General features: G+C 40.3%; 2 protein-coding genes and 1 long non-coding RNA gene across 4 annotated transcripts in view; all 3 read right to left on the reverse strand.

Moving 5' to 3' along the window:
- Nucleotides 1-3,078, reverse strand: part of LOC121630617 (metal transporter CNNM4) — a 29,395-nt gene extending 26,317 nt beyond the window's left edge. The window contains exon 1 of one of the 2 annotated variants that reach the window (XM_041971020.1): nucleotides 1,549-3,078. In XM_041971020.1, the coding sequence (XP_041826954.1) occupies nucleotides 1,549-3,061 (1,513 nt within the window). In that variant the 5' untranslated portion in view covers nucleotides 3,062-3,078. The remainder of the gene's footprint in view (nucleotides 1-1,548) is intronic. The other variant, XM_041971021.1, reaches the window with a different exon arrangement.
- A 4,336-nt stretch (nucleotides 3,079-7,414) lies between these two features.
- sec14l7 (SEC14-like lipid binding 7) lies at nucleotides 7,415-20,895 on the reverse strand. Its single transcript, XM_041971023.1, has 12 exons — nucleotides 20,788-20,895; nucleotides 20,306-20,381; nucleotides 14,631-14,674; nucleotides 13,246-13,308; nucleotides 12,908-13,096; nucleotides 11,902-11,997; nucleotides 11,764-11,824; nucleotides 11,604-11,687; nucleotides 9,956-10,062; nucleotides 9,733-9,872; nucleotides 8,499-8,668; nucleotides 7,415-8,146 (listed from the first exon to the last, which is right to left on the reverse strand). The coding sequence occupies exons 1-12, from the start codon at nucleotides 20,839-20,841 to the stop codon at nucleotides 8,016-8,018; spliced, it is 1,215 nt and encodes a 404-aa protein (XP_041826957.1). The 5' UTR covers nucleotides 20,842-20,895; the 3' UTR covers nucleotides 7,415-8,015.
- On the reverse strand, nucleotides 9,463-9,726 carry LOC121630619. Its single transcript, XR_006008551.1, has 2 exons — nucleotides 9,649-9,726; nucleotides 9,463-9,523 (listed from the first exon to the last, which is right to left on the reverse strand). It is a non-coding gene; the product is annotated as an uncharacterized LOC121630619 (long non-coding RNA).
- Nucleotides 20,896-22,117: the final 1,222 nt, after the last annotated feature.

Genomic DNA, 22,117 nt, shown 5'->3' on the forward strand with positions numbered 1-22,117 from the left:
AGGCTCCTGATGTCTATGAGCCCTATAAGCTCCAGCCACAATGGCGTAACAATATTAGCAATGAGTGGATATCAGCGCAGAGATTTCCTGCACTAATCCTGTGCAGCTGAACGTGCAGAATCATTTCATCCCAGCAAACCTCACAGCAGCTGATTTCACTGATTAGTTCCTGCTGAAGATGATCATCAATGAAATCTGCTGCCAGATTATCTCTAACGCTGAGGAGGCCAATGAGGAAAACAATGCTGAGGGCAAATACTCCTCTTTTTTCTCAATATTGTCATCAATTAGAAGCTAAAGCAAAAATCTGCAGTTCCAGCTCCGTAAGTGTTGATATCTTAAGGTTTTCTAACCTACGTTCGGAGACTTTAAGATAGTTCTTAAACTTCTGTGTCCACAGAAATAAAACAGTTATCATGTTTTAAATGTTAGGTCTTGATCTGAAACAAGGTGATTTAACAGATTATGTTTCTCTTCACCAGAAAGCAAATTACAAAACATTCCTTCAACCCTTTAAAACTCCAGGTCCACTAACTGTGGGATGCTATGAACAGGTGGTACCAAACTAGGCAAGAACCTGAGCAGTCAACACAGAAACCTCTCTAATTCTGGATCTGCAGAGATGATGTCCACATAGTGTACTTTGATCTGATAGAGGTTTAAAGCTCCATCATTCCAAAGAGATTTTCATATTCATTTATTTTTTCAGGCAAGCCCGAAACCTTTTTCATTTCTGCTTTGTGCCATCTTCATTTATTCTATTTGAAAACTAATCAGTCATATGAGTTTTTTCCCCCTTTGGTCAAATGCAAGTATTTAGTATATTTCTGGCCCCATTTTTATTATTTTCTGCTGGGAAACAATTAAATTAACCAACAACCATCACCAGCCATTTCAATAACTGATAGGCCGTTTTAATCTTTTGATGAACCAACAAAGAGGGAAAAAGTACCAGATAATTGAAAATCTTAGTGTCCCCATAAGGAAATGTTCTGCTTTTCTCACATTTATTTGTATATTCATAACTGGGATTGAAAAGCAAATATATTGAGCATACTGATTTATTATTAAATCTAACTGGGGATTCTTCTGATTTAATGATGGGTTTTGACAGATTAAAAGTTAAAATAATGAGTTAAATGACATTAATAAATTGTTAATTTAACAGCTATCAGAATTTGAGTCATTTTAAGTAAAGATTAGTGTAAAAAAACTACAAATATCCATGTTTAAGATTAGAAGATTTGATCAAGTTATGACCAAAAACTGAAATAAACAACCTGCAGACTGAAGAGAAGAAAGCAAATTCGAAAATGTGGTGTGTGTGTGTGCAAAGCTCGTGCGTTAACAGATGTTTTCGGATTAGATGTGTGTGTGTTAGAGCAGTGAAGTGTATGTCCTAGTAAAATGTTCTAAATGCAGGCTGGGATGTTCCACTCATCAATACCGCTGATCAATACACACAGATGGCTGCAGGTGTTTTCAGTTCTAACCAGCAGCTCGCGTGCTTGATGGCGGACACACACAGAAACACACAAGCGCACACACCTTTTTTGAACTCCTCCAGCATGGCGTCCAGCTTGGTGTCGTGAAACACGAAGTGCACCGGGTGGTTGTAGAACTTGGTGATGGTCTTCAGGGTGGTGCAGTCATCTGGGTCCACGAACGCCAGGTCCTTCACGTACAGGATGTCCACGATGTTGGACCTCTCGTCGTCGTACACGGGGATGCGCGTGTAGCCGCTCTCCATGATCTCCGACATGGTGTTGAAGTCCAGCACGGCGTCCGCATGGATCATGAAACAGTTCGCTAAAGGGGTCATCACATCCTCCACGGTTTTGTTCCGGAGCTCCAGGGCGCCCTGGATCATGTTCAGCTCTTCTTTGTCCAGGTCGTTGTAAGGCTCCGTGACTTTGAGCATCTCCACCAGCTTCTCCCGGTTGTACACGGTGCCGATCTCCTGGCCCAGCAGGAAGTCCAGCAGCTTGCTGACCGGGAAGGACAGCGGGAAGGTCAGGAGCATGAAGAACTTGGTGAGCATGATGGTGTTGGCTCCAACAGCCAGCCCGTGGCGGGAGCACAGCGCCTGGGGGACGATCTCTCCGAAGATGACGATGCCGATGGTGGAAGCCACCACTGCGCCCAGCCCGGAGCCGATCAGGTCATCCAGCAGGATGGTGAGGGTGGTGTTCACCAGGACGTTTCCCAGAAGAAGAGAGCACAGGAGGTAGTTCCCTTTGCGGCGGATGGGCTCAATTTTCCTCGCGTATTTCTTCTCCTTCTCGGTGCCGCAGCTCTGGACGATGCGCAGCTCCATGGGGTCCAGCGCCATCAGCCCCAGGTTCAAGCCGCTGAACATCCCGGACAGCACGAGCAGACAGCAAATGAGGATGACCTGCAGCCACATGGGCAGCAGAGACTTCTTCTCCTCCACCACCAGCACCCTGCCATCGCTGTCCCCCAGCAGCACCCACCTAACGCCGTCCTCGCTCAGCGTGCACAGGGCATACTCCTTCTGCAGCTCGCTCTTGCGCAGCGGCTTAATGTGCACGCTGAGCACCCCCGACGTCCCTCTGCTGCTCACGTTCAAGTAGCTCCCGACAATGATGTCCTTCGTGAAATCAACACAAGTCCTGTCCGGCGTGTCCATCATGCCGCTGCCTCCCCTGGCGGCCGCGACTGCCTCCTCCTCGCCCTCCTCCTCTTCCACGCCGCCGCCGTCCGCGACCTCCGTGAAGCGGATCTGCGTCCAGGCGCCAGAGTGGAGCTGTACCCCGTAAAACCGGAGCTGCACGGTGCTCTCCTCAGTCACCTGGATGACACCGTCGTCATTGGTGCTGGCCGGCTTGTCGCTCCTCTCCAGCCGCATGCCGAGCACCTGGCTTCCGTCGCCGCCCCGGCCGCCGCTGACGCCTACACGCGCCGCCGCAGCCACCGTCTCTGTCCGGCCGCCGACGGCGGTCCACAGGCAGATAATGACGGTGAGAATGTAACCCTGCTGCCCGCTCCATTCTGTCGCCATGTTTGTTTCTCTGCTCGGCGACCTGGGAGCTGACGTCATTTACTCATGTCCGAGCGGCTCCGCCCCCCGCCTCACACACACCCCCGTTAACACCGCCTACCGGACAGCGACAGGTAGGGCTAATAAACACACACCCTGCCCTTCAGGTCACTCACGGCGCGTAGTGCTTCACGTTAAAGCAACATTTCTGCGTATAAACACCCCCGACACGTGCACCGACCCTCCCCCTGCTCTCCCTCCCCCCGCTCTGCTGGGCTCGGGGCACTGCGGCACGCAGACGGACGGACTCCGCTGCTGCGGCCAGCGGTTTCTCAGTGTACCCGGAGCCAGCTGCTGTTATGTAAAGACACATGGCATTTTCACTCCCCCTCCTCCCCCCTTCATCCTCCCTCATCCTGCGTCAGCCCGCATCCCGCTGGCTCCGAGCCCGTTCCGGGATGCTGGGACGTTTTCCCCAGAGACAGACTCCCTGCAGCCCGATTTCAGATTGTCTGCAAACAGATAATATTAATATGAACATTACATCAACTGCCTGCCTCTGTGGAGGAACGAGGCTCAGCTTTAATTCATCAGATTATGGAAAAGTTACTGCTTCACTTTTCTGCATTAAAATGAGTAACGTCCCTTCTCATGCAGCTACATCACCGTTTTAATGCTCATTAGTCGCGTTGTATCATTATTAGGTGCTGATATTCACGGATAAGATGTTATGTAATGCTGCCAATAATTCATGATCCAACATTCTAGCGCCACCTGGTGGACGCAGCAGTTATTTATCAGGATCTGAGAGATGACAGTTTTTCCCATTCTTTACTAAATACAAACATAAATCTCAAACACTTGAATGAAAAGGGGTAGAAAGAAGAACACATACTTCATACTTTACTCTTCATTTAGTATTTATTTAACTGTTGAAATGTCTGATGTTTTCATGTGTTATTTTTAGATTTGGTTTTAGTTGCATCTTGATCTTATCTGTCTGTGTGCAACACTTTGTTCAGCTGTGGTTGTTTTAAAGTGCTATATAAATAAAGTTGGTATGGCATCCCCACAGAGCAAAGTGAAACAAAACAAAGAACCTCTTTCGTTATATTTTCTATCATAGCAGGTTTAATAAACAATAGTTGATTTAGTTCTTTATTCAGATAGTGCCATAAACTGTCTCCACACACTGAATCACATCCTCCAACACTTTTGTTCTGAATCTTGGTTTCAGAAAAATTTCACATCCTTTAAAATAAGAATTAATTTTTTCAAATCTTTTTTGGATCTTGATGGTAAACATTTCCTATGAGCCTCATTTATATGTTAACTTCAACTAGATTAACTAGAACATTACATTTTAATAACTGTACATTTACAAATAATAGACTGGATAAAAAAAATTCTATATCTGCTCAAAAATTCTATAAATTAAATAACTGATCCCAGAAGGAAATAGTGAAAATATATAATATACATTATATTATAATATAGTAGAATACAGTATAACATAATAAAATATATTATTGTATTATGTTGTACTGTATTATACTTTATTATAATATTAGTCTTTATTATATATATATTATAGATAGATAGATAGATAGATAGATGGTGGTGTGGTTGAGGAGTGACCCTGCTCCTGCACTTACATTTACCTGTTAGATTCATTTTGGGGATCATTTGACACGAAGTGTGGCAGAATGTTCCTCAGACATTTAGGATTTCCATCATTCATTCAGAGTTGCAATCAAACCACTTAGGAAACAACCTGATGGTTGTGTTTTCTTATTTCTGAATCTCGGATAATGTTCAGACGTTGGACAGAGGTTGGGCTGACACAGTTATATTTTACACAGTCTGATAGCACAAACTGTGATGAACTGCAACAGACATAAACAGCTTTACAAAGGCTGATAGCAATGGAAAAGGCAGGAGGATGTCAAATCAACCAAAGAGGAACATTCTGCAGATTCTCCAAATGTCCCCTGATCGTAGATGTTAGGCTGTTTGGAGAAATGTTCAACTAATAATTAAAAAACTAAGAACAGTCGTTTTTTTGTCATATCTTCATCTTTTTATGTCATGTCATTAAACATGCAAGTCAACATTTGTCTGTCTCTTAATAAATGAGCGTCCGAGCCACTCTGATCTAACTGAAGTTACAGTTTTGTGGTGGCTGTTGCTCAGGAAGAAGAGCAGTCGTAGTTCGATTCCAGGCTTCCCCTGACTCCATGTCCAAGTGTCCTTGGGCAAGATACTGAACCCCATGTTACCTTCCGATGTGTCTTATCAGGGAATGAATGTGTTTGAGCAAAAGCACATAGTATGTAACCATAGAAGTGCTGTATGAGTGTGTGTGTGTGTTTATTAAATGTTCAAGATGCCTAGAAAAGTGCTATATAAGTACAGTATTCACCATTTTAATCCACAGAGTAATTCATTGGTCCCATTCTTTAAAATCTGAGGTTACAGTTTGTTCTGTGAGTATCAGACCTGGATTTGCATGTTTGTAATTTTATCTAAATGGATCAATAAGGAGAAAAGATTTCCACAAAACAAGAGATTCTCAAATAGAAGCACAATTTCTCTTTATTACAGCATCAATACACAAAGACGAATTTCTATAAATTAAATATAAATCAGAACTTTGCTTTACAAAAAGGTTTTAGATTGCTCCTCTTTAGATCATCACAACATGTTTCATCTGAACACAAAGTACAGCTGATAAAAGTCATAAAATCTGAGCAACGATAATCTTTGAGAACTCCACTGGAGAAACTGATAAAGCAGTTTTATTGCCTCCTGGTTGTTTGCTCGTTGCGACTGCATGGGCTGGTCACAGAGCAGGACTCCTGGGAACCGGTCCAGGGACCAAGGAGTCCAAAGGAGGAATAAGACAGATGAGCAGGGCAATAAAAGAAAAAAAAGAGTCATCACAGGAGGTGCAAAACCAACCAGAGAGACACCCTGACTTCAAAGATGATGTACAGGTTAACATAACACTGTAAGAAAGGGGTTCTTCAACTCTGAATCACAAGCTTATAAAGATAAACAGTCTGGTCTCAGTCACAGTTACATGGACTCAGATATCAGGAGACTCGAGGCCTCCATGCTTGCTCTGTCCTGTTTATGGCCTTTTAATTAAAAACCGGTTTGTCTAATACTGTTAGTTTAACTAAACACACACCTCCTGCTAGAGGTTAACTAACAGGTTACCTGTTAGCTGAGCTGCATTTAAAGCAGCACAAATGAGCTTGTATTACTTCATAAATCAGTGCTTAAAGAGCAGAAAACCTTCTTTAAACTGAGGGAGTTACTGACACAGAACTGGTTCTGTTCCAGTTACCATCTAGAATGTCCAGTGCACCTGTGATTGGGTGAAACGGTTCAAATCTTCACCTTAGTAAAACTTAAACCAGTCGGATCAACAAAGCTCCCTGAACGCAGCTAGGGATGCCATGATTATTTCATTCATTTATTCATTATCTGTACTGCTTTGTCCATTACAGGTAAGCTGGAGCCTATCACAGCATTTTTAACAGGTGAGAGGCAGGTACACTCTGGACAGGTCACCAGTCCATCACAAACAACTATTCACTCACTCACACACACACACACACACACACACACACACACACACACACACACACACACACACACACACACCACACACACACACACACACACACACACACACACACACACTCCTAGGGAGAATTTAGAGTGACCAATTAACCTAACATGCATGTCTTTGGACGGTGGGAGGAAGTCAGGGAGCCTGGAGGGAACCCACGCATACACGGAGAGAACATGTTAAGTCCACACAGAAAGGCCACCACTCCCTGGTCGACCTGCAGTCTCCTCTAAATGTCAGGAAACTGTCAGAATCTTCATTAATGAGGAGAATAAAGTGCTTTTTGGTGGATTTGATTCACTTACATGGCCAAAATGAGCTTCTCTCAACAAAATGACGCTTAATTTGGATTTTTAATATGACATGAGTAATAACTTTGTTGTTTAAGTTAATGTGAAAGAAAAAGCGTTAATTACGTGTTAATCTTTGCATTAACGCATTCATTTTGACAGCTCTGAATAAAACTCCTGATTTTGCACATTCAGTGTTGGGAAATGAATAAATGCATTAATGAATTAATGTATAATTTTCATGTTAGACATAAAATCGTGATTTTTTTTGACAATAATCGTATCAAGAAAATCTGTAATCTGTAAACCCTGAACTAAAACTGTACCATAGCTGCCAGTATGTGACCATACCTGTGCTTCATTATTCCTTCTAATCTGCTGTTTTCCCACCAGGAGGAAATTATTGCACTTTCTATTAATTATTTAGGACAGATTTAGTTCATAAAAAAGAGCTGAAATAATTTGTTTAAATTTTTCTTTTTTAAAAAAAGGATTTTATAATCCTTTATGTGATTTTTAGGTAAAAAATAAAAGTTTTAAAAGTATGAATTTGCTTTCCTTTCTTTTATAACTTTGGTTTCTTTACATTTGTTTGGACAAAGCAAACAGTGAAATAGTTTCTATGAGTACAAACCTCATAAACCAAACTAATGAGAAGATAATCAGAAAAATGAATAAAAATAATTATTTATTGCAGCCGGGTATGCTGAGCTCCCCCTCCATGCACAGCGATGATCCAGAGATCCTGTCATCATGGTAATGTTAGTCTTAAAAGACAGAGTAAACTAGAATAACGAGGAAGCAGTGCTTTAAACCTGTCAGCTGACTGATCAAAAGAGATCATTTTAATGAAATCTTGTGAGAAAGGAAGCAGCAGAAAGGTTGTGCTTCCGATGGTTCGAGCTGTGATCATTGGATGCTGCTGTCTGTCCGTTTATTTAAGCATGATGCAGCAACCGTCATGTAACAGGTTTCTGTTCTTATTTTCTTCATAAAGCGCAGCTTCCTCTGCTAAATGGACGATGCACCATCATGGCTTTCACTGTGAGTGATGTGTGATGTTGTGCTTCAGGCGTGGACGTCCTCACTGCAGCCTCCCGTCTCCTCTGCTGCATGGGCTCTGAATCTGCTCGTCCACCATAGGAACAACCTCAACTGTGTAGCTCACCTTCTTCGACTGAAGGATGCTGTAGCTGTTGTCGAAACACAACACATCTGCACAAAACCAAGCACACAGTTTGCATCAAACAACAACATCTGCATTCAGCTTGCTTCCTTCCTGATGCCTCAGTCAAAATATTGATTACGTACTTGAAGCTACTGTTTAGGCTAACACTTACAGGAGAAATCTTAAAAATTCACTTAAACTCAAGATGTTTGGATTATATTTGATAAAACTTTCTTAAAGTATGACTTCATTGATCAAATAACAGTTGTTAGCTGATAAAACATGATTAATAACAGTCAAAACAGGCGTTGATTATTGAACTAGTTTCACCATTAGGGGGCACTTTCCGGGGAATCTGGTCCAGTAAACCGGATGCAGGCTGGTGTGTGGGTTACTTACAGACTCCTGGCTCAGAGCAGGTGAGGCAGCTGTCTTCAGGAACCAGGTGAGCGTTGTAACGGTCGCTGGGAAGAACCTGCAGCATCTCTGCCACCTTCTGACTGCCGCCCTGCTTGGTGCGCTTGTAGACCCCGAAGCCGATATCTGCCCCATCACTGGCAAACTGCCACCTGGGAGGGAACAGGTAATATGATCCGCTTATTCTGACCGTTCATCTTTTACTTCTGCTCATTTCATTTCATCTTATTCCACTCTTGACCAAAGAAAGCGGTATGAAGAGTAAACGTTATGACGGTGAAGTCCAGCTGTGATGTTGAATCAGATGTTTTATGTTTCCACTGCAGGATGAGCTGCTGGAATCTGACAAACAAGATGAATAATTTACTGAAATGCACATTAAAAAAAGGACTAAATTCTATATTTTTATTTTATGAATTTACTTGTACAAACACTATTATGATAAACTGGACTGTGGCGGATTTAATTGGATCATAACTGAACTATGAATTGTGTCTGCCTTGCCACTGTTGTGAGATGGCGCTTTATAAATAAAGCTAAATTCAACTGAAAACGTATTTATATTATTAATACTCATTTATTGTTCTTCTCCAATTATGTATTATTAGAAAGAAATAAAATATTCTTTCTTTCTTCAGGAGAATTTTGTGATGTTGAAAAGTAAAAAGATGTTTTTTGTACATTAATTATTCACATTACGTAATATTTTACATTATTTCAAGTTTTTATATTTTAAAATCATTTACTGCATTTATGTAAAATATTTCTCATTTTACCTACCAATGTAAATAATTTTTTTAAATTAAATGAATTTTGTGCATTTTATTCTCATTGTACTCAATCTATATTAAATACATTAAATTAGGTCTTTTTGTATTTATACTTCAGTAAATCTCGTATTTAATTACAGTTACCTTGGCAAATTAATGCCAAAGTTTTCCTTTTCTACTGAGAAAATGATTTTATTCAGTGGTCATGAACAGAATCTATGATAAATAATTTAATTTCTCTGAGATTAACAAAAGCAAACAAAGATGTGGACATAAACAAGTACAAAAAATTGCTTTGATAGAGAAACATGTCGTGAAATTACAGAGACGTGGACTAACTGAGATTAAATAGATTCAGAAACCTTAAAACCTGATGTTTAAATGTCTGAGACTTGCTGGTAAAATGCTGGTTTATGTTTCAGACCAGATTAAACCGGATGTGGTACCTGAGGAGGCTGCTGGCTGCAGCGACGTCATACTCCAGCTGCAAGCTAGAGCCGCGGCTGATGGTCACGCTGTTGTCGTACTGAACCTTAAGGGAGTCCTGCACGTAGTACGACTTCGGAACTGTGCCGCCGTAGTTTATCTGCAAACACAACACATACAAAAGGCAGCGTTGCAGTGATCACCATGGAGACGAGCAGGGCATCACTCAGGTTCTGTTCCCACCTTGGTTCTGCAGCTGGGGTCCCCATCTGGGTCAGTCAGGGTTCCTCCGTATACCACAGGAAGCTGGTCCGGGTCAATGTGTTTACGCAGCACTTCCTGCCAGTTACCTGGAAACAAAGTTGTCATTTATAACATAAAAGAACTTTTCAACTGCTTGTCAACACAAATATCTAACCAGGCAATCACATGATAGCAATTCAACACATGTCATGTAGACGTGGTGAAGACGACTTGCTGAAATTCAAACTGAGCATCAGAACAAGGAAGAAAGAGGATTTAAGTGACTTTAAACGTGGCATGGTTGTTGGTCTGAGTATTTACTGGGATTTTCACACACAACCATCTCTGAGGTTTCCAGAGAATGGTCTGAAGAAGAGAAAGTATCCAGTTGATGATGTCAGAGGTTAGAGGAGAATGGGAAGACTGGTTGGAGATGATAGAAAGACAACAGGAAGTCCAGTCAGCACTGGTTCCAACCAAGGTCTGCAGAACAGCATCTCTGAACACACAACACGTCCAACCTTGAAGCAGATGGGCTCCTGCCAGCTAAGAACAGGAAACTGAGGCTACAATTCACACACACTCACCAACACGGACAATAGAAGATGGAGAAACGTTGCTGGTCTGATGAGTCTCCATTTCAGCTCCACATTCAGATGGTAGACTCAGAATCTGGTGGAAACATCATGAAAACATGGATCCATCCTGCCTTGGATCAACGCTTCAGGCTGCTGCTGGTTTAATGGTGGGGGGAGATTTTCTTGGCCCACTTTGGGCCCCTTAGTACCAACGTGGTCTGGTTTAACCTCCACAGCCTACCTGAGTATTGTTGCTGACCATGTCCATCCCTTTATGACCACAGTGGAGCATCTTCTGATGCTACTTCCAGCAGGATAATGCACCATGTCACAAAGCTCAGATCATCACCTGCTTTCTAGAACATGATGAGTTCACTGGACTCCAACGGCCTCCACAGCCACCAGATCCCAGTCCAGTAGAGCAGATTTGGGATGTGGTGGAACGGGAGATTCTCATCATGGATGCAGCAACTGTGTGACGCTGTCATGTCAATATGGAGAAAACCTCTGAGGAAGGTTTCCACCACCTGTTTCCATCTATCACACCAGGGATTAAAAAGGTCCGACCTGGTCCTTGAAAGTGGACCTGATAAAGTGGATGGTGAGTTTATGCAGCAAAAACTTATATGATTTGCTACAGTCTTGTACACTGAGATAATTATGTTTTGTTTGTTTTAATGAACAAAAAAAACAAAACAAAAATAATATTCAGTTTAAAAAAAGAAAAGAAAAAAAGAACATATAAAAACTTGACTTTATAAGAATGTTGTTATTTTTCATAACGAAGTCTGGCACCAAAACTTTAGTAATGAGCAACATGTCTTACACGATAAATAATGTGATTGTACATTACACAACCTTCTTCTCAGTTCACTGAAACAGTTTTTCTTACATTTACACATAAAACCGGACTGATGATGCCACCGTCAGTTTTATGCCGTGTTGGCTCTTTAGTGCCAAATAGCCACATCGCCATGTTGAAAATGGTACAAACATGATTGTTGGACATCAGTGTGTCAGTGCATGCAGGTCTGCAAGCTGATGCGGGATAGAAAGAAAAGCTGTCTTACTTCCTAAAATGATAATCTTGCGTCGTGTTTCCTCACACAGAAAGTGTTTGATGAGGTTATAGGCCATTGGGAACATCTTTGGAGCTGCAGAAAAGCATAGAACATCATCAGCCTAAACTATTAAGACAAACGGACACAGTGTAAAGTTCTGCTGAGGTACCTTTGATGAGAAACAACCTCTTCAGCCCCTCAGGGTAGTTTTCTTCAAACATGGTGAGGACCTACAGGACAGGAAGACGTCGTCAGATATTTGTTGTGTATGATCGACTGATATGAGGGATGTGTGAATGTGACTAACCTCTCCATAAATCTCAATGGCAGGTTTCCAAATGTGCTTGAGTCCGAGTCCTTCGCAGTCATAGATCAGGGTGATGGCTTCAATGTTCTTCCCCAGCTGACACAGAGAGAGGAGGAAATATGAGAGGAGAGAAGCAAAAGGAGAGGACATGAGAGAGAGGACCATGAAAAAAGAAAAAGAAAGAGGAAATAAGGATGGGAAATAAGATGGAGAAGAAACACAAGGAAAGAAGGCAAGGACAGAGGAAACAAGCAGGCAAAAAGAGAGGAGAGGAAACAAAAAGAGGACTATGTGGATTCCCTTTGTAAGAAGGTTCATCAGCGAAGCTTTGGGTGTTTAATGTGGATTTTAATTTCATGAGAATGTTTAATTCCTTTTTATCGAGTCCTTTTCAACTTTATCTGCTGGTTTGGTCTTTTAACATGTAAAAGTAGAAACAAACTGTTGGGGATTGTCAGGGAGTTCAGCTTAATAACCTCACTGATCTGTACAAGCTGAGGTCAGTGAGGAAAGCCAGACCGATCCAGACCACCCACTAGAAGACCAGCTCAGACTGCTTCCTTCCAGACGTAGGTACCTGCAGCCCAGGTGTAGGACCAACAGACTAAAAAAATCTATCCTACAGCATTTAGCTTTTTAAATGATTTGTTGTGTGTCTGTTGCTTCTATTATACATGTTGTTACTGGCTGTGAAACTAACTACTCCAGAGGATAATAAAGATTCTTGAACTTAAATTAGAGAGGGAGGAAATTGGTTAGGGTTACAGATAACAAGAGCAGAAGAACAAGACGAAGAAAAAAAGAGAAAAAAAACAAGTGCATAGTGGAGAAAATAAGGGGAAAATATGGGATGAAACTCAAGAAGAGGAGACAAAGGAAAGAGTGGAAGTGAAGTGGAAGAAAGAGGGAAGAGGAGGAAGGAAACAAAGGGAATAATGGGAACAAGAAGAGAGAAATGAGGCAGACAAGAAGAGAAAGTGGACACAGAGGAAACTTCCTTCCTGACCTTCTCTGACTGCCTCTGACATTCCCACCGCAGCATCTCCGTGTGTCTGATCTTCGTCTTCAGGTAATCCTGTTTGGTTGCTGACATCAGCAGCCCTTTAGGATCCAGAGGGCCAATCACGTCGTACCAGATGGGACTCCCTTCACGGTCGTAGCCGCACATCCCTCCAGAAACGTACTTCTCAATCACCTGACAGACACATAAAGAATAACAAGAGAAGTATAAACAGTCTGAAACAAAAAGACCTTCAGTTGTTTGTGCTGAATAAAGCACCAGAGCTCAGAAAGTACTGGATTACATGCTGGGGAGGAGCAGAGATAAAACACAACTAGAGTTACCTCAGGAGGTTTCCAGTCAGATATGATGGTATCCACTTTCATCTGTTTCCTGAATTCCACATGCTACAGAGACGAGGGAAAAAATTTAATCAGCAGATTAATTAGACAGGTGTGGGTGTCAGGATTGGGTATAAAAGTTTTACACTTTCTAAACAGTGATGTAAGTGTTTGACTGGCCTTTCTTCAGTCTATTTTCTTATTGTTAATGTCTGGATCATCATGAAGAGAATCAGACAACAAGCACTAACCGCTGAGCAGCTGAAATGTTTTCATTCAGCAGGAAAAGACACAGATTCCTCATAAAAACTTCAGTAACCAGAATCGTCAGTTAATAAACCGTGAAAACGTCTCATTAAGAGAAAGCTGATGGAACACAATGGAAACATGACTATCCCACCTTTACTGCATCATATTTTGGATTTGCTTATGTTCTCTAAATACAATGAAGCTGACGAGTGCAGACAATAAAAACCAGTTTTAGTTGTTTTTTATTGTCTGTTATTTGTTTTCATTGACGCCTCATCCGGTCTGTGTTTATTTTATTTCTTTTTATCAAACACATCTATGTTATGTATGTATTTACTTTTGCTCACTATTATTTATGCATTTATTTTATATTGATTATTTATCTCTAAACAATAAATGTTATCAATTTATTAGAAATCTAATTGTATTTTCTCTTATTAGTCATTTTATTTTGTAATTTTTTTTTGTATTTTTAACTTTTATATAATTATAAATAAATGTAGGTGTTAATGGGTGAAAGGTTTGGCTGTAAATTAGAAAAGTTTCCAGCTTTAATGGAAGTAGAGTTGCTTGTTGTTTGGTTGAAAACTGTATGAGTGCGAGACTTAGAGAAAATATTATCTAGTGTCCACCAACAGGATGTCAACAAATAATTAGCAACCAATGGCATTAATAATTTTAATAAAAATAATTCTAATAATCAATACCACAAAATGGATGAATTCTTAGAAATTATTCTTTTAGTCATGGAAAGTACACTTAATTGCTTTTATTTATGAAAAGTGCTGTATAAATAAACCTGCCTTACCAGCAGATTAAACTTGTTCATGTAGACGATTACGAGCAAAGGATTCATTGTTGAACTTTATTCTTTGAATTTTTCTTTGAAACACTGGATTGTTTGAACATATAAAGCAACCTTTACTTTTTCCAGATTCTCCATCAGGGGTCGAGTGTCAAAAGGTTGAGAAACCGTGGCTTAAACTTTAACGATGACCTGCATTATATAACCAACTAGTGTACTTTAGGTAAAATCCATAAATTCAGTAGTAACAACAGATGATAGACCAAAGCAGTAGATAAGTATATATGATAAATATCAAAGAAAACGTCATGCAAGAGAAATGTAAAGAACTTACCTTTCTGATCATGAACTCAGCTTTCTGAATGTTGAAGCTACGAGCTGGAAAAATAAAAACATCTACATTAGATGTTTTAATACATCCAAAGTGCAGCACAGTTCTGGACATGCATTAAAAACTAAATCTCTAATCCAGTGATCAAAACGGTAAAATAAACAGTAAATAGTTTTGAAAATAAATAAATAAATTAGTTAACGTGAAACAAACATGAAGTCAGCAGCTGTTCAACTGGGCTGGAAGATATTTCCTAAAATCAGACATTTATGAGACAGAAACAAACGACATTTTCCTGAAAGTAATCTCAGAGGAAAATAAATTTTCTTTCATTTAGATTTTGTTTGTAAGTCTTTTCACTGCTTAAAAATATAAGCTATGTTGGTTTAGGCCAGTATTAATGACTAAAGGGGGACGACAGCAGCTTATCAAGGATTTATTTTACATCTCAATAAAGCACAACCGACTGTGTGAAAAGGGCTCCCACCCTCAGAGGAGAGGGGCTTTTATAGAGCCAGTAACACTGCTTACTGTGGTTGAAGTAAAACCCCAGAGAATGAAGTTTATTACTTATAACACCAACGGTTTAACACACCTTCATGCTGGTTAATGGTGAACACTTTCTATGTTCCTTTATCTAAAGATGCATTTAAAGCGCAAAGGAAGTAGGATGTCAGAATATTTTTTTTCTCCACCTCGAGACAAACAAAAATCTGTTATAAACTCTGTGAGCTGCTTTCCGGGTAACAAAAAAATCAAATAAGAGACTCAAAAATCAGAATCTTTTTTCTTGAATTCTTAAATCAGACAAAAAAACTCAGAGTTCCCAGCTGCCATTAAATGCATCATTGCAGTCACAGGCGTATGAGGTTTTCATATTACTTCATAGAAGTTTAAAAATATGTATTTGTTGTGTATGTGTGTGTATGTGCATAGATGTTATGTTTATGCATGCATGTTTGCGTGTACGCGTGCAAACACACGCGAACATGTTATAAATACGTAAGCTACGTAAAGTAAGCTATTACTTCATCCTGCTCCTTTTTGGACTTCATAATAGTTTGATTTTATTAACTATTTTGTTGTTTTATTGATGCTATTTTTGTTCAAAATAAATAAATAAAAACAAATGAATTTTTATTATTTTGTGGTATCAGGTAATAATGAAGTCTAGGTGCTGCACCACTTCCAGCCCAACACGCTCTACTGATGAACAGCAACTTGGACATCGTTTGAACCATCTGTTGTTTCTGAGTAGGTTAAAGTTAACAGAGTAAACACTGAACCGCAGTAACAGCGTCACACATCGATCGCAGCCTCCCTGACCTGTGACCTGTTAAACAGACGACCCAGCAGAGTCCAGGCCGTCCTGCAGTATCAGTCAGCAGTGGAGCGAGAATACCTGCGATCCTGATGCAAACAGTGTAGAATCAGGAAATGCCTGTTTATAAGAACTAATGTAGAAAAAGTCGTCTTGTTCAGTGCTTCTGCTTTAAAATCACATTTCTTTGTTTCTGCATCTCAGTTGGATTTTTGCCTCAACTCTAAATTATTTAAGCAGTTTCTGCAGGACACCCTGCACCATCTGCAGCTTCTCTGAATCATTTTAACCAAAGTCTTCTTTCAACTTTGAATTTTGGTAAATTTGCGACCATGTAGCATAATGAATAAATAATGTAATTTATGCTCATAAATAAGATGGCACTTAGGTTTTCTTTACTTAAAAAACATCCATCATGATTGTGAGACACCTTCACGAGAAGTTATGAGGTGTTAAATTCAGGCTTAAAATCAGGCAGAAAAGCTTTAAAGCAGCAGCTGCAGGAACTGAACACATTTCTGTTGTTATGTTCTTATTCACAGTTAAACTAGATGTTATTTCTGCCTGTGTTTGCATTTGAATCTGTAATGTTAAATTAACAGATAAGTTGCCCTTGAACAGGAAGCTTTCATCTAAAAAACAACCCAGACTACAGATAACAAAGACCACAGAGGATGGAGAACATCTTTAGAATCACAGATCACTAAAATGGAGAAAGTTGTGTGTATCACAGCAAACCCGATGAAGTGGAAAGTGTTTCTGCAGTTTTTCAGCAGACAGTCAGGTGCAAGATGAAGAGGAGCCTGTGAAAGTTCCTGGATGAAAATCTTTTGGATCTATTTTTATTGTGTAAAATCTCTGAATGAGAGAAGTACCGCATCAGTAAAACAGATCAATAGCTTTTAAATCAAGGAGAGAAAAAAACGAGACGTTGGTCTAAATAAATCTCCATCTTTTCAAGTGGAAAACTCACACACCCGTACACACTACAGTCCGGTTTGATTCTCTTATCTGTCTTACTGTAGACTCAAACATTGGTTAATTCTCATTTATAATGTTGTTACTCATCCTTTGCCAACTTATCTATGACTTATTGAACATCTGTCAAAGGAATACAGGACGTTTTTGTCTTTTTTTTCAGAGATATTATTTTTTATCTTTCCCTGAAGCTCTTGAAAAAAGAAAAAGCTGTAAATATTTAGCTCCCTCTGTTAGAAAAGACATTTTTTAAATAATTGTGTTGTGTAACATTGAATCTCACAGGTCTGAGCTTCTGCCTTTCACAAAGTGATTTGAAATCTCTAAAACTGACTTACCTCTGCAGCCTTTACCAGGCAGCAGGTGATAAATAAATATACAGTCCGATCTGAGCAAAGAGGCAGCGGTGCAAACTCTTGTAGGACAGAAGTAACTGATTAACCAGGAAAAAGTTTAATCAGTCGTCTAATCATATGCACTGATTAGTGCTTACTTTATAATTCTATTTGCAGACTTTAAGCCTTTTATAGCTGCTGGATCTGCTGTGCTACAGTTCATTCTTCAGTTTAATATTGAAATCTAATCTTAGATATCCCAAGCAGTACCTTTGTTGCAGGTATGCTTTCTGACACTGTGTTACATAAGAGGGTTGATGGCATTTGTGTGTATGCATGACGCTGCAAACTACAGAGATGCTGGTGTTTATCAGCCTCAAGGCAAAAAAAGGTCAGAGTACCAACAGATTGGATGGGCCGTAGAAAAAAGGGACAGCTTCTTCCTGATGTATTTTTTTACTCTTTGATGGCATATTTGCTGCAAGTGTTCGTTGCCATTGCAGAGAACCAGATGGTGGATCTGAGGACAGACTGGATTCTGTAAGATGATTTAACATGTTGAATGAAACAGCACAAACTATGTTGAAATCAGTGTGTCAAAGGACACGTTATCTAAAAACAACATTCAGGTCGTGCTGTAACTGTTCCTCCTGGTCTGGTCATTTTAAGAACGGTGAAGTATCCTCCATCATACGGATGGACTTCTTCTCAACATGCGTAAAGCTCACTTGTCCAGATAAATAATGTCCACCTCTTATTAATGAGGCCTATATTTCCTGTCTCTTGTCTGAAATTAAATATCCAAAATAAATGAAGTAAATCTTCACATCTACAGGGGCTGTATGGATAATCTTGGTCTCTACAGAAAGCTGAGACATGAGATTATGCTTGCCAATGCTACCAATGCTTGGTAGAGACTTTTAGCTGTTTCTCCCATCGTGGTATGTTACATGTTAGAATTGCTGCAACCTAGCATGTGCAAAGATCTTCTATACTGCACCTATCTTAGCTGCCCCCTATAAGAGGCTAAGTTCTCCTTTAAAGTGCCCTGGTTTCCAAGGTGACAGTGTCCTGGCCCAGCTCAGACCACCGCTCACCTCATTCTGGATGTTTAAATTATGTTTTTCCACAACTCAGCTGCAGCCAGTTGGTACTGACTCCTCTCTTAGAGGCTTTAAACACCAAGCCAACTGTCATCCTGATGTATACGACAGAGCTGCTGATGGTGTGTTTAGTGATTTAAATGTTCCACTTCTGCTAAGAAAAAAGACCCCAGAACACAAGTTGGATTTTCTAGCTGGCATATTGAAGGTACAGATAAAGCATTCTTTTAATTTCTTTTCATTAAATGTTTAATTTCTTTCTTTATTTATTCCATTGACCCAAACTGCTGGTGACAGGTTGCTGCTGACTGAATGAGATACTGTGACAAATGTCAGGGTCGTGGTTTTTTTTTCTTTTATCCGTTTGGAACTTCTGATCAAACAGGAGCTTTGTGTACCTAAATTAATGCCACGCAATAAAGACAGTATGTCCCCTTTAAGACGAAATCATCTGCTGATATTTTAAAACATATCAGCTGATGATTCGCTGCAGACGTTACTTCATTTTGAGTTCAGATGATTAGCAAACTGTGAATCAGTGAGACAGAGAGTCACACCTGACTTTGTCTTCAGTCATGCAAATTCTGAAGAGCCCAACGCCTCCAGTATCAGTAGGATTCGCATCAGGGTTATTTTCCGCTGAGGAAAAGATGATGCTGATCTTAGCCAGCCTCTCAGCTGATGGACAGGACATGCAGACACCAGCTCCACATTTACTCACCACACTTCTGATTAAAGTCTCGCAGAACGAAACAAACATCAAACTGTTACACGCCATCCTCTCAGGAAGGAGCATTTTAATTACTTTTAATCCAATCTAATCTTTCAGGGAAACTTCGCTTTAAATTCTCAGGTTGAGAAATTAAACATATTTGTTTCTGATTTATCAGCTTGTAAAAGGTTTTCTTTTATCTTCCTGTATCTCCTCTGTGTTTTCAGCCACTTAAAGAAGTTACAGGAGTCTGAATGAGTTAATAAAACGCATCTGAACTGACAGGCGTCGATACTGAAGCTTCCAGCTCAGGCATCCCCCCCACACACACACACACTTCCACTGAAACTGAAGTGTTGTCATGCTAAAAACAGGTTTGGTTGAGTGTTTGACACAATCCCAACAAAGGCAGCTCTCACTTTTAGTAGTTTTATGTATATTCAGATTATTGTGGTTGATGCATAATTAATGTTTGTCCTAAAGCTGCTCCAGATGAAGCTGGTTTACTTGTCTTTATGCTCAGTTCACTGCAAAAATCTGAGGTCTTCAGACCATTAAATAATAACACTAATAATAAAAAAGTTGTGGTTCACATCTCTTTATTGTAAGTTGAAAGACTCAGCTGTAATTTATCTGCTTTTTAAAGCTTTGACAGTTTTAATTACAGCTGCCACAGAAAAATGAAAGACACGATCATTGCAAATATGCAGAGCCCTTCAACAGAGTGTTAACAGGATGTACTGCATATAAAGCTAAATCCAGTCACTACTTTTCACATAAGCCCCATCTCAATCAAAAAGACTCTTTTATCCTCAGGGAATTTTTTCTAGGAATTTCTGTTTCTGATATTCTATATTTCTATATTCTGATTTCTGATAGATTTGTCCTCTGGTTGGCTGCTACAGGTCTGATGGATGATCAGGTCTAAGTTTCATAAACAAATCAGTGAAGCTACAGTGAAAATGTCCATGTGCGCTTCAGTAAACTTATTTAGAGGCTCTCCCTTCGATTGAACCTCCAAGTTTTAAATCCTTTTCCTTCATTTAATGTTCAGAAGGCTGGTCCTAACGAGTTATCTGGTATTTGCCCTTTCATCCATAAAACTGGGGTGCAGGACCTTCTGGTTCTTTCTCTGTTATTCTTTGGATCAAAGCAGTCCAGTCCTTTGGAGAAGTCCCATTACACCTAACAGGTGCTTGGGATTGTATGTGGACGGCTGTGGGACTCACCTCTGAGCCAGCGAAGGAGGTAGTGGTCGTGTTGTGCAGGCAGGCTTGGGAGGATGTCCTGAATCCTCTCCCGAAACTAAAGGAAAAAGAATCTTTAAGGAACAGTTTCATGTTTTAAAAGGAAATTTTGTTGATAGTTAAGAGTTTAAAAACAGTATATATCATATTACTCTTTATCTTAAAGAGTGGAAACAAGAGAGAGCCACCTCCAGGTATTTTATGCCATCGTTTTCAGATAACACTAGCTGTGTCCCTCTATTTCCAGATTTTATGCTAAACTGATCTCATCAGTAGATATTAACTACAGGAACGTTTCCAGGTAAAAGGGTACCTGAGCAGCAAACCTGCAGAAAACAACATCAATGGCTGAGGCCACCACAATAAATCCTAAACACAAGCAGCCAACAGCTCTGTATGCAACAAACTACTAAAAACTCCCCATTAAGAACATAAATGATACTGATTGCTGAGTGATCTCTGACCTCAGTTAAGCATCCAGCCTGCTTTGGGCTCAAGTCTCCGACTCGTCCACTCATGTTTCAGCGGTGGTGTTGCTCCAGCAGAGGCAGAGGCTGTGAATGAGCAGCAGGAGGGAAATCCAGGCAGATGAGTAGAAACACCACACCCCCTCTGTAACACACACACCCACCCACACACACTGAGGGGAAGGTGGACTTTACTCCTGCTGAAACTTGTCACCTGGCTGAAACCTGAAAATATCCAATCCGCTTCATTTACACGGCTCAACGCCTGGTTGCCAGTGTGGGACAATGACTTTTATTCTGTTTTCAGCACTCTTCTGAAATGTGTGAACAATTTTTGTGCTTTTAAATTTTCATTGATAAAACGCTTCAATCAATCAATCAATCAATCAAAAAGTGCTCTGCTGCTTTCCACCAGGTTGAACATGTCACTCCGGCTCAGCTGCAGGAAGTAGTGGGTCACCTGAAGCCCCCAGGTTCACCTCATGATGCTGTTCCTTCATGCCTGTTCAGAGCTTTTTTTCTGCTGTGGGCTCATCAGTTTTAACCATCATTAATGGCAGTCTCACCTCAGGAGTGGTTCCCAAATTCTTTAAACATGCAGCCATTCTCAAAAAACCTGAGCTTGATCCAAATATTATTGCCAACTTTCGGCCGATTTCCAAGTTGCCTTTTTTATCTAAAGCCTTAGAAAGAACTGTTTGTAATCAGATAAATCCACACCTAAATTATCTCAATTTGCTAGAGATTTTCAGTCCATTTTTAAAGTGATGCACAGTACTGAATCAACACTTTTAAGAGTTTCTAATAATATTTTTCTATCATGCAATTCGGGTGACTGGCTCTTATTCTACTGGATTTAACTGCTGCGTCTGACCCTGTTGACCATGATATTTTAATCTTGCGTTTGGAACATTGTATCGGCATGAACAGCATGGCTCTGAAATGGTTCAGGTCCTGTTTAAAACACCAAACCTTCTCGGTTCTTCTAGGGAATTGTGAACCCTCCTGTGCTCCACTGTCATAAGGAGTCCCGCAAGGATCCATTTTGAGCCCAATTCTGTTTTCCTTGTTCCCCCTGGGCTCAATTCTCAGAAGACATGGCGTTTTTCAGTTCTGTGAACTCTCTGCAAACATGTTTGAAGGACATTAAATCTTGGATGGCACTGAACTTTCTTTAATGATTCAAAACTAAGGTGGTGTTTGGATCCAGGTCTGCTGGTGTTCCTGCTGCTGCATAAGCATACAACCCTGGTTTTACCTTCCCTTCACTGGCTGCTCGTGTACTTCAGGATCCATTTCAAAATGCTTTTATTTGCTTTTCAATGTT

Source organism: Melanotaenia boesemani, chromosome 19 (genome assembly GCF_017639745.1).
Source record: "Melanotaenia boesemani isolate fMelBoe1 chromosome 19, fMelBoe1.pri, whole genome shotgun sequence".
In the NCBI taxonomy this organism is placed as follows: Eukaryota; Metazoa; Chordata; class Actinopteri; order Atheriniformes; family Melanotaeniidae; genus Melanotaenia; species Melanotaenia boesemani.

Excerpts from the sequence above, each read along its gene's own strand:
- sec14l7 (XM_041971023.1), bottom strand. The coding sequence starts at position 20,841 with ATGAGTGGACGAGTCGGAGACTTGAGCCCAAAGCAGGCTGGATGCTTA. Across the intron at positions 11,688-11,763 it reads GAGGTTGTTTCTCATCAAAG|CTCCAAAGATGTTCCCAATG; the intron begins GTACCTCAGCAG and ends GCTTTTCTGCAG. Across the intron at positions 8,147-8,498 it reads CTGCTCTGAGCCAGGAGTCT|ATGTGTTGTGTTTCGACAAC; the intron begins GTAAGTAACCCA and ends GGTTTTGTGCAG.